Source organism: Humulus lupulus, chromosome X (assembly GCF_963169125.1).
Source record: "Humulus lupulus chromosome X, drHumLupu1.1, whole genome shotgun sequence".
Taxonomy (NCBI): domain Eukaryota; kingdom Viridiplantae; phylum Streptophyta; class Magnoliopsida; order Rosales; family Cannabaceae; genus Humulus; species Humulus lupulus.
This window is the reverse complement of record NC_084802.1, coordinates 206,050,158-206,060,815: the sequence shown is the minus strand read 5'-3', so window position 1 is coordinate 206,060,815 and position 10,658 is coordinate 206,050,158. Positions and strand designations below refer to the sequence as shown.

At 32.6% G+C, this 10,658-nt stretch overlaps 2 protein-coding genes across 2 annotated transcripts; both read right to left on the bottom strand.

Annotated features, from left to right (window-relative positions):
* Positions 1-972: 972 nt before the first annotated feature.
* Positions 973-4,082, bottom strand: LOC133807071 (uncharacterized). Its single transcript, XM_062245214.1, has 3 exons — positions 3,302-4,082; positions 2,098-2,356; positions 973-1,785 (listed from the first exon to the last, which is right to left on the bottom strand). Exons 1-3 carry the CDS (start codon positions 3,608-3,610, stop codon positions 1,400-1,402), a joined length of 954 nt encoding a protein of 317 aa, XP_062101198.1. The 5' UTR covers positions 3,611-4,082; the 3' UTR covers positions 973-1,399.
* A 2,284-nt stretch (positions 4,083-6,366) lies between these two features.
* Positions 6,367-9,890, bottom strand: LOC133803118 (syntaxin-32). Its single transcript, XM_062241062.1, has 6 exons — positions 9,629-9,890; positions 9,194-9,486; positions 8,366-8,616; positions 8,061-8,236; positions 7,323-7,529; positions 6,367-6,777 (listed from the first exon to the last, which is right to left on the bottom strand). The coding sequence occupies exons 2-6, from the start codon at positions 9,438-9,440 to the stop codon at positions 6,618-6,620; spliced, it is 1,041 nt and encodes a 346-aa protein (XP_062097046.1). The 5' UTR covers positions 9,441-9,486; positions 9,629-9,890; the 3' UTR covers positions 6,367-6,617.
* Positions 9,891-10,658: the final 768 nt, after the last annotated feature.

The window sequence follows — 10,658 nt, the reverse complement described above, 5'->3', positions numbered from 1 at the left end:
TTTATTTTTTCTTTTTTCTTTTTTTGGTTTGGTATAATTTGGTCAAGTCTATTCAATGTGTGAATTTATGCACACATATTACCGTATATAAAAAAACAAAAACAAAAGTTAGTTTTAATTCATATGTACTTTTTTTCTCATTTTCAAAAAACCTTTCTTGTTAAACACTTGTATGCGATAGTGAGAATCCAATGCTGAACATTGGACCGTTTGTACACCCGCAACTTGTAACCTAACTCTTAACTAGATGTGCTACCAAAATGGCAAAAGGTGACATTTGCAACAACTCATTAGCCCAACTTCAATGGGATTGCAAAACACCAATTTGGCGTTGATTCTATACCATATATCACTCTAATGAGATTTTAAATGGGACTGCAAAATGATGTACATAAACAGTGTCATGGCATTATTGATGTGGCACTGTTCACCATGGCAAAAAAAAAAATTTGTGTTTTATATTAATACTTTATATATAAATATACGTATATTATTTAATTTATAAGATAAAATAATATAATAATATAATGTGTACTTTGTAGAGAATATAATAATGTTAAATATTTTTTTTTTTGGTGTAATTTTTAATATTATAGTTGGATTGAAAAAAAAAATATAGTACTAAAATTACATCATTTTGATACCAGTTCATCACTATTTTAGTATTCATAGTTAGTACTATTACCACCGTATGAACATTAGATGAGAGATAAATATTGTAATATATTTGGTATAAAAAACAATATATAATATATTTAACACAATTTTCAACATTATATTCATTAATGCTTATTTAATATTAGATTGAAAATATATAAAAAAAAAAGTAATAATTTTTATTTATATTTTATTACTATAGTAAAAATAATAAATAAAAAAGTGTGACATTTAATGCAAAATATGCTTTCTGTTCAGAATTTGACTCAACTTTTGCCGCACTATTCAATGAACATGCTTTTTTAACTCCGACTGTAGAATAAATAAATATACATATATATCACAAAGTAGTTTACAAGAAGAATTTCATCCCCTATGAAAAACTTATCAGATGCTTCCAATTGTCTACACACGACACTCGTACTAATTTTTTCAACACAAAAAGAAACTACAACGGACACCCAGATAAATTAAACACTTTCTAGAGAAGAATTTCCCATCGACCAAAATTGCCAAATGATAGATATGCCCCATGACAACAGAATAAGAAACAAGAGATCTCAAAGAGCAAAAGTGAAAATTCCTACATATGGTCCATGCTTCCCCAGCAATACAATTTAACATCCACCTTTCCGCAAAAACCAGACCAATAACAACCCCCCACTGTTTATTACCCGCATATTTGTTCAATGATGACAAGGGGGGCATGCTCATAATCATATAAATGAACAAAACTGAGCTTTTACCGCACTGGTTGCTGGTTGTAATGGCTCTTCTCTTTCTTCTTGGAAGCAGCATGCCTTGCATTTCTCGCCGCAGCCTCTTGAGCAGCAGCTCTTGCGGAAGCATCCATCTCTTTACTAGATTTCTTCTTTTTCATGGACGCCATCTTTTTCAGCCGCTCCTTAACATCAACAGTAGATACATCCTCCTCTGTCTGTTGAGTTCCAGCGGCTTCATTAGGTTCATTGCCAGCCTCTGAGTCGTTTGGTTGATCTTGTGGTTCCTTCACTTCTTTAGAAGCTTTATCCTTCTTTTTCTTCTTCCTGGCACTTTTGGACTCCACTGTAGAATTATCCTTACTTTCTACATCTCCATTAGGTTCTGCATCCTTGTCTTTTGCAGCACCTGAAAGTGCAATTAAACAAGAATCTTGGTAAGACAAAATCCCCCATTTAAGGAACTCAATAAACACTTATCATCTTACACTTCATTGATATGGATGCATCATTTAGGCATGAGACCATTAGTTCGGTTGCATTTTTATATTTACAATATGACTCATAATTAATGCATTAATCCCACTATAGATGATCAAACTCAAGTTCAAAGAAAACCGAATGGAAACATTTGAAAGTTGCTATGACTATATCAGGGAAAAGGGTAAACCGCAGAGAGAAAAATCAACAGCACTTTAACAAAACAGTAGTTCACAATTACCAGATGACTCCTCTTGACCACCACTCTCTTTCTGAGTTACTCCAAAATCAGCCAAAAGGGCCTCAAGCTCAGCAAGTTCCTTCTTTTTCCTTTCCTTCTTTGAAAGCTGCCTCTCTGCTTCCTTAGGAGCTATAGAAACCTCAAGAGGTTTGATCACCTCCGGCTCAGGGTGTGCAGGAACCTCTGCCCCATGATCATCTTCTTCTGCATCATCATCAGCATCACCCTCATCAAGAATATCTTCGTCACTATCTGTATCCTGCAGTTAAAGATACAACTACTAATTTTTAGGGATTTATTCTAGTCAAAAGCATATCATCGCTATTCATAACTACAGTCTCCTATGGTATTGAACAGTTGGAGAGAAATGAAAGTCCAGTAAAGAAAATACTGAAACATGTCCCATACAAATTAACAAACTAACACCAACACAACACAAAACAAATAACATAGAAAACAGCTGGAAATCACATTCAAATCAATTTAACCCCGACAAAGAAAAGGCAATTTGCAACAGTCGAAAGTGTATTAGAAGTAAATGATCCCATATAGACGAACTACAATGAAAACAAATGCCACTTTGTAGGAACTGAACTCTAATCATAAAACCCACGGAGATAATAACTCTGTGCCTTGACTGTTTCTGGGAATTGATGAAAGGTTTATCCCCGTGTAGTTTGGTGCTATAGATTCTAATATATGCAGATTATCAACTAAACAACCACTATCACAAAATAATTATACATCTGTTTCAATATAAGTGCAGATTGCAATATAAAAAGTTATTACTCCTCAGTAGCCTCTTTATATCCCACAAGTGGTCGTGTATCTCAATGGATTAAAATTACACTTGAGAAAAGTTAATTAATCGTGAAGGAAAAGGATTCGCTGAGGTTTAGTCTCAACTGGGGGGAACACTACCCTTATTCCCTTAGTCTCAAATAGACTTATCAAACGCTCAAAAATTTACAACCCAAAGTTTCTGATGTAGGATAATAAAGATATATAGGCTTTGTTTAAAACAAAAAATACATGTATATACGCATAATTAACCACCGAGCAAGTTATTCCTCTCATCACACCATTCACACTGATAAAAATAACAATAACATTACATCTAAACCACCAAAAGAAATTTTAATTTTTAAAAAAAAAAAGCATAGTGGATTAGATGGCAAAAGTATACAGTCAATTCAATACCCACCTCTACATTGCTGGGTGTCTCCTTGCTCGGTTCGGACTCAGGCGATATCCAGACGGACTGAGGCGGGGCTGTGGTGGCAAAATAGTCATCGTCGTCATCGACATCGGCCCACGATTTAGAATTCAGAGGCGCTGGAGCCCAAAACACCTGTGGCTCGGCCTCTTTAGGTTCGGCGGACTCAGCTTTGGATGATTTTTTCTTTCGTTCCTTGTCGGACTTCTTCTTCCTCCTCAGAGAATCTAGCGCTGCAAAAACGTTGGTGTTGTTCATCACAGTCGACCCGTCGTCTCTCCTACTTCCACCCAACATCAACGTCGATTTTCCAGATCAACAAAGTCTGGAAACCACCGCAGCGGCAGACACTATATGATAAATATAAATGTGAAAAACCCAATAGAAACTCTAGAAAACTTCCAAAAACCGAATTCAAAATTTGCTGTGATTAATTCCCAGTTGGGGCTCTGCAAATCAATTAGGATTTCGTGAAATGAAGACCAGACCAAAAAATATATACCAAAGAAAAAAAAATAACAATATTGATAGATTATTTAAAATAGGGAACTCAAAAAAAATCCCAAAATATGAAAGCTTAGGAAGAGAGATTGCGATCAATTAGGGTTTGCGATTGAGAGAAATAAGAGGGTCAGGGTTGCCACCGACGACCGCCAAAGGAACAAGTTTGAGGGTCTAATTGGGATTTAGAATTGCAGGAGATGTATATATGTGTGTGTTTGGGTGCGTTTTGCAAAGGGGGTTAGGGTAAAATCGAGACTTGAGGGGGAGAGGATAACGCAATGGATGAAGTCGGACGACTATAGAGAACTTTTTTTTGCAGAATGGTACTCTAATTTATTGAATTTTACAATTGAGCATCTTTTTCTTTCAGAAATTTTACAAAGACACTTTGTTCTTTTTTTCTTTTTCTCTTTCTTATATATTTCCTAACGCCACACCACATATTTAACAAATGCTTAGTGGTACAGGTTTGTTTACAAAATTTATTAATTATTTTTATTAAGTTTTTACGATTATTATATATATTTTAAATAAAAAAAATAGCATAAATATATTAAAAAAAAACTAAATCAAAATATTGTTTATAGTTTTTTCAAAAAAAAAAATAATAATAATATGATGATATTTTAGATCACAAACTACACTTTATAAAATATTTATGATATTATTCAAATTATACATTTATAATTGAAGAAAAAATTTATTTATTCTTTATAAAATATAAATATTATTCTAATTTTTTATATAGTTACACAATTATATTATTTGTAATAAGAATATATATAATATATTATTATAATATTTAAATTTATATTAATATAATTACTAAATATTTATTTTATCAAAATTTTATAAAAAATTAGAATTAAATATTATTATAATAATATTTTATAACAATTAGATATCTAGTTTTTGTATTATATATTATTATAACAATTATATTTTATAATATTTAAATTTATATTAATATAATTAATAAATAGGTTTTAAAAGCATGTTTTGTTAAATATTAGTAATATTTTGTTCAAATTAACAAACAAAACTACTAAAACTAAATATTTCTATTATCTACACATTTTTTATATAGAAGAAATGCTAGTTTTACTAACGGAAATGTTGAACCCCTTCTATAACTCCTTTTTTCTCTTAATTTATTTTCTCTCTCTTGATTTCTCCTATCTCTCTACCCAGTATGGCAACGCACCACCTCCCCACAGCGACATAGCAACACCTCAACGCCATTAACGTCACCACTGACCGCCACCACCTCCAATCTCCATTGAAGCATCCATCAATATTTTTATATGTTATAATGATTCAAAATCCAATTTAAAACTTAAACCTAATAAAATACTTACTTAAGACACTGATTTGTAGGTTTCAAACACTTTTTGTTCATAATTTTTTTGTTTTGTTTATATTTTTTCGAATCTGAAAATCTAAACATCTGCAAAATTTCGTGCAAAATTGATACAATTTCGATGCAGAATTGATGGTCCATCAAAACTAGATTTTGGAAGACAAAATCAATGCAAATTTGTAGCAAAATCGATGCACTTCAATAATTCCATTAAAACTTGATTTTGGAAGTGAAGAATGATGCAAAATCAATGCACTTTGATGATACCATAAAAACTTGATTTTGAAAATCATAATTGATGTATTTCGATGGTTTCATTAAAAATCGATTTTGGAAATCAAAATCAATGCACTTCGATGATTTTATTAAAAATCGATTTTGTTGTAGGCAATTTCAATGTAAAATTAATGCACAATGGACGCAAAAACTAAAAAAAAATCCTTTGCATGTTGTTAAATTATGCAAAAAATCTGATTTCTTTTTTTTTAAATGCACAACAGTCACATATTATTGGAATTAAGAGAGATTAGTAACATAAAATTCTTAAACTAATAAATATTTAGAAATCTTCCTAAATTATTACACTCGCAATGTCCTTCTAATTTATTATTCTGGTTATGCAAACAAAATTATGAACTAATGATGCATTCTTGGATAAAAATGATTTCTAATGAAGTTTTGAATGAGAATTTCTTAAAGATCAACCAATAAAAACAAAGTGAAATATCCCCCCACCACATAATAAAAAAACTATAATGTATAAGGAGATAAAAATTTGTTTCCCGAAAAATATTCACATTCGTTTCTTTTTTTTTGTTTTTTAAATAACTAAAATTTTAATCAGAAAATTATATATAATAAAAGTCATTTATATTTCTCTATTTTCTTAAAACCTAAACGAATTGAAAAACAAAAGATACCTATAATCCATTCAACTCTATTTTCATAACTATTATATTAGTAAGAAGATAACATATTACCAAATTGAGAACATTAAACATAAAATAAGTAAAAAAATGTTACAGTTGATATCAAAATATTCCGAGTTTAGACACAACCACAAAATGAATTCAACATACTTAACAAATAATGCCGAAATACTCAAAACCATATATAACAATACAACTTAAGAAAACTTGGAAAAAATGTCTTTAGATAGAAGATTTATGTTTATAATGAATATTTAAGATAAATAAATTAAATATGTATATATACTCGAAGGCCAACAAAATAAAAGTTGTTGCGACATTGTGCTTGGTAGCTTTTACATGTATCAGTACATACATACCATTAGGCAAACTATTACTCATCGGCATGAACTTATAACACATAATAAACAAAAAAGAGATTTAGGATCAGAAATAGCTTATCACCAGTCACCACCACCAATTTTAAAAAAGAACAGTTATTTTCTTCCTTTTTCAATTGTGTTCCGAATGACTAGGCCACAAAAAATAGGAAAACCATGAGGAAAAAAATCAAAACAAAGAATATCTTGATCATCAGCCACCTATTAGATGATATGCTATTCAAATACTTGAGTAGTGCCCCTTGTGCTCCCTCTACATTGGCCAATGAGTCATCCATGTTCTCATCGATCCTGAAAAAAAAAAACCAACATCAATTTTTAATACTCAACACATAACCATATTATATACAACTAAAGATTTCAATATTTATTAAACTCATTAAAATAACTAGTTTACTTATCAACATTCTCGAGCTAGAGAATATCAAAACGTAGAAACTAGGAGCTAAATAGAGGATAGCAAAAACAGATAAGCAAATAAATTGTATGTCATAATTATATTACAATTAGTTATCAGTCTATCATCCCATCACAAAATTTGGAAAGGCCAAAAGAAACTAAGCTTATGCTATCTACGAGTCTATATATTTATACACATAAACGTGGGATGAACCACAATATGAACTCCAGCATATCACCATAGTTCAAAGATATGTCGAACAAGATTTACCAAACCAAAATAATCCATCTCTGCTCAGCCTTGATAACCCAAAGATGCAGTAAAAACAATCACATAGGAAATAAAATTACAAAAAAAAAGAAGATATTTATGGACTCACGATTTATGTCAGCTTCATCATAAGATTTAGTTAATATATTGAGTTTAAGACAGAAACCTGATGGCTATCTCTCCTTGCTGGGAAACCAGAGTTGCTAGTTGATTGAAGATATTACTTAGCTCGTGAATGGTGGACTCCACATTTTGTAGCGCTTCAGCTCTGCTCTGCATGTAAGTGTCTTGCAAAGGAACAAGTTGCTGTTGTTGCTGTTGATGGTTCTGTTGTTGCTGCAGCAACGGCTGACCTTCTCCTTCTGCTTGCTTCCTGCATGTTTAGAAACCCCAAAGAAAGATAAACACAATGTCGTAGATTAAACAAAATTATTGAGTGTCATTAATTGCACAGGAAGTTGATTCAATAATTAGACATGAGTAATTCAGTAATGCGCAGGCCAAAATGTAGAAGCTCAGAAAAATCCAAAAGTTGTATTAAACACTGCAATACATGTTGACAAAAAAGAAAGAGCATGAGAGAGAGTAGAAAGCAAGAATGTGGAGCTCCATAATGTGTTGTGTGCAAGCTGTCTCATGGCACTACCTAATAATTACAAACAAGTTCAACAAGAAGAATAGAATGGTAGGAAAAAGTTTTGAAATTATAGAAATCACAGTTCCATATGCTGGTTATATGTAAGTAATGAACTATATCACATAGTTTCACTTCCCATATTATCCATTTGGTAAAAACTAAAGATATCTTGGGTCTTCAAATAACTGCATTGGTTAAAATCAACTAACTAGCAAAATCATAAAATTGGTGCAGCTCATATAAACCAAATTTCAGGTGAGCTCTTACCCAGGGAGCAACTGTGAAGAAGATGATGATCCGTTAGCCCATGGAGCAGGAGGGGCATTTGAAGTACTAGCACCTGACCTGGAAGCTAGCGGACGTTGGCGAACAAAAGGATTTGCAGAATCCTTTGATGCAGTAGAAGAAAACAATTGTCTTCGATTTTCATGAACCTTCAAATTCTTTATGAATGCAAAAAATTACCATTAGCCTAGTATAAAAAATGAATCCAAAAATGTAGAGGCAGTGATAGTAAAACACTCTCAAACTCAGATAACCAATCTAATTGGACAAGCAAAATTCGGCCTTACCTCTGTTCGCATGGTGAGAACTTCTTTAAACTCTTTTGTGGCGCTCATTAAACGATTCTTCAGATCATCTACAACTGTGGTGGAATGACTGGTAGTGTCACTAGAGATATTACCAGTCTCATTTCTAGAATTACTGAGGAGCTGAAGGTCTACAACTGCAGAATTCAGAGCAGTAATATCCTGCTTGATTACAGCTGTCAGTTCCTGAATTTCCATTGTGGGATCATCAAAAACTGAAGTCCTCTTGGCCACTACAATTAGGAAGAAAACAAAAAATAAACTATTTATAAATATATATATATATAAAATTAAAAAAAAACAAATACGACAACAATTATCAAAGTGGAATTGGGATAACAGTGTTCATGAGTGTTAAAAATGATGTCAACATCAGTGAGTATATGTTTGAGCATACAATTTTGTATATCTCTATTCTCTAACACTTTATTCCAATGAATCACGAAAAGAAACTCTGAACAGCTCTTTCAAGAGATAATTCCCACCCCACCCAACCAAAAAAAAAGAAAGAAAGAAAGAAATCTATCCCAAATAGACCCATAATCAACCAACGAGAAAAGTCTACCCGTCAATCCAGATATCAACAAGCAGTAAACTATCGAAAATCCGTTATTTTTCTTTAAGTGTCACTCGACCTGTTAATGATAATTGGAACAAAATAAGTATCCTATCCTTTTCACACTTGCTCACTAAAACCAACTTGTAATTTATTGATGGCTCAATCTTTTGAAAACAATATGGATCATTATACATTAACTAAGTTCAGCAGCATATAAAACACCAAGAATACATATTGATTTGATGTCTTACACTTGGCCAGCTTTGCAAGTTTCTGCGACGTCTGATGTATCCCATATCCGATCTTGGAAGCCCTCCGATTGAACTCGGACTGAATTGCAATCGCAGATCGCTGTTCTTCAGATTTCGAACGGCTACTTGGCCCACTCGAAATCGGAGCCGACGAAGAAGACGATATTGACTTCTTTAACCTCTCGGCTACGCTCTGAAACTCATGCGTCCGATCCCGAAACGACGATTGTGACGCTTTCATATGCATTTTGCAAAACCCTAAACTCTAAATTCAAATTCTACAATATCATAACCTGAAATCGATGGAAAAAAAAATCGTCAAAATCCTACTCCATTCTACAAATCCAAAATCCGCGACAAATGCAAGCCAATCAAAGATTTGAGCAAAGTAAAGAAGAAAAAGAGAAAGCTCCAAGAACGGAAGATCCAAATTACCAACAAGAAAACGAGATCTGGAACCCTAGAAGCGCCAATTCAACCTCGTCTTCGAGAGAAACCGACAGAATCAACCGCGAAATTGTAGAAGTGTGAAATCGAATCTCCAAATCCGGGTCGTGGGTCGATGTAGTGGCGGGAGCTTGAGGGTGAAATTGAAAAAAATTGTGAAAATAAGGGTGGATCTACAATGTAATTGTGGGTGCGAAAACGAAAACCAAAAGCTCTCTCACGCGGAATATTGAAGAGCTGGAGCCTGGTGGTGGATGGAAAGTTTTATTAGTGAGACCCTGTCGTTGTTTACTTTTTTTTTTTCAAAATGGCCCCTCAAGGATTTATTTTATAATTTTATTTTATATTCAGCTAGAAAAAATAAATAAAATTAACTGTGAAGCTGAAGACGGAAGGTTACTGTGGTGATAAGAAGAGGAAGTCCAAATTGGAAGAGAAATTTCATGGTTTATGCTTTATAACACGGGTTAATTAAAAAAAATTGCCTTCATAATTTAACATCCCACAAAAATATGACATTCTACATTTTTGGGACTAAAATACTCCTGCTATTCAAATTATCCTCTCTCTTTCACTTAAGTTTTCTCTCGTCTCTCTAGAACGTCTCTGTCTCTTCCAGACCCCTTGTAACTCCTCTCTCTCACTCACACATTGCCCCATCGGAGACTCGTGACCCAACTCTAGTCTATCATCGAGCACCACCATCGTCTTTGTCCACAGCAAGGTAAATTTGAATTTTTTTTAAATTTAATTGTTGACTTGCATTGAGTTCAAACAAAGCAAGTGTAGTTATTAAATATGTCAATTTTAATGTATTTTTGGTAAAAATGTTGATTGAAATACTTAAGATGGAGGTTATGATTCGATCATAATTGGTTTCAAAAAATGTATTTTGTTTTTGTGAATTTGAACGTTTGTGATGCATAACAATGCAGTTGTTATGTTTGAAAATGATGTTTGTACGATGTTATTGCGATAGTTTCTGTTTTGTTTAATCGTTTGTGAAATCTCAGTAATG

Coding starts and splice junctions, on each gene's coding strand:
- LOC133807071 (XM_062245214.1), bottom strand. CDS start 3,610: ATGTTGGGTGGAAGTAGGAGAGACGACGGGTCGACTGTGATGAACAAC. Junction 2,357..3,301: donor AGACACCCAGCAATGTAGAG/GTGGGTATTGAA, acceptor CTTTAACTGCAG/GATACAGATAGTGACGAAGA. Junction 1,786..2,097: donor TGGTCAAGAGGAGTCATCTG/GTAATTGTGAAC, acceptor TTGCACTTTCAG/GTGCTGCAAAAGACAAGGAT.
- LOC133803118 (XM_062241062.1), bottom strand. CDS start 9,440: ATGCATATGAAAGCGTCACAATCGTCGTTTCGGGATCGGACGCATGAG. Junction 8,237..8,365: donor TTCTCACCATGCGAACAGAG/GTAAGGCCGAAT, acceptor GCATTCATAAAG/AATTTGAAGGTTCATGAAAA. Junction 6,778..7,322: donor CAAGGAGAGATAGCCATCAG/GTTTCTGTCTTA, acceptor TTTTTTTTTCAG/GATCGATGAGAACATGGATG.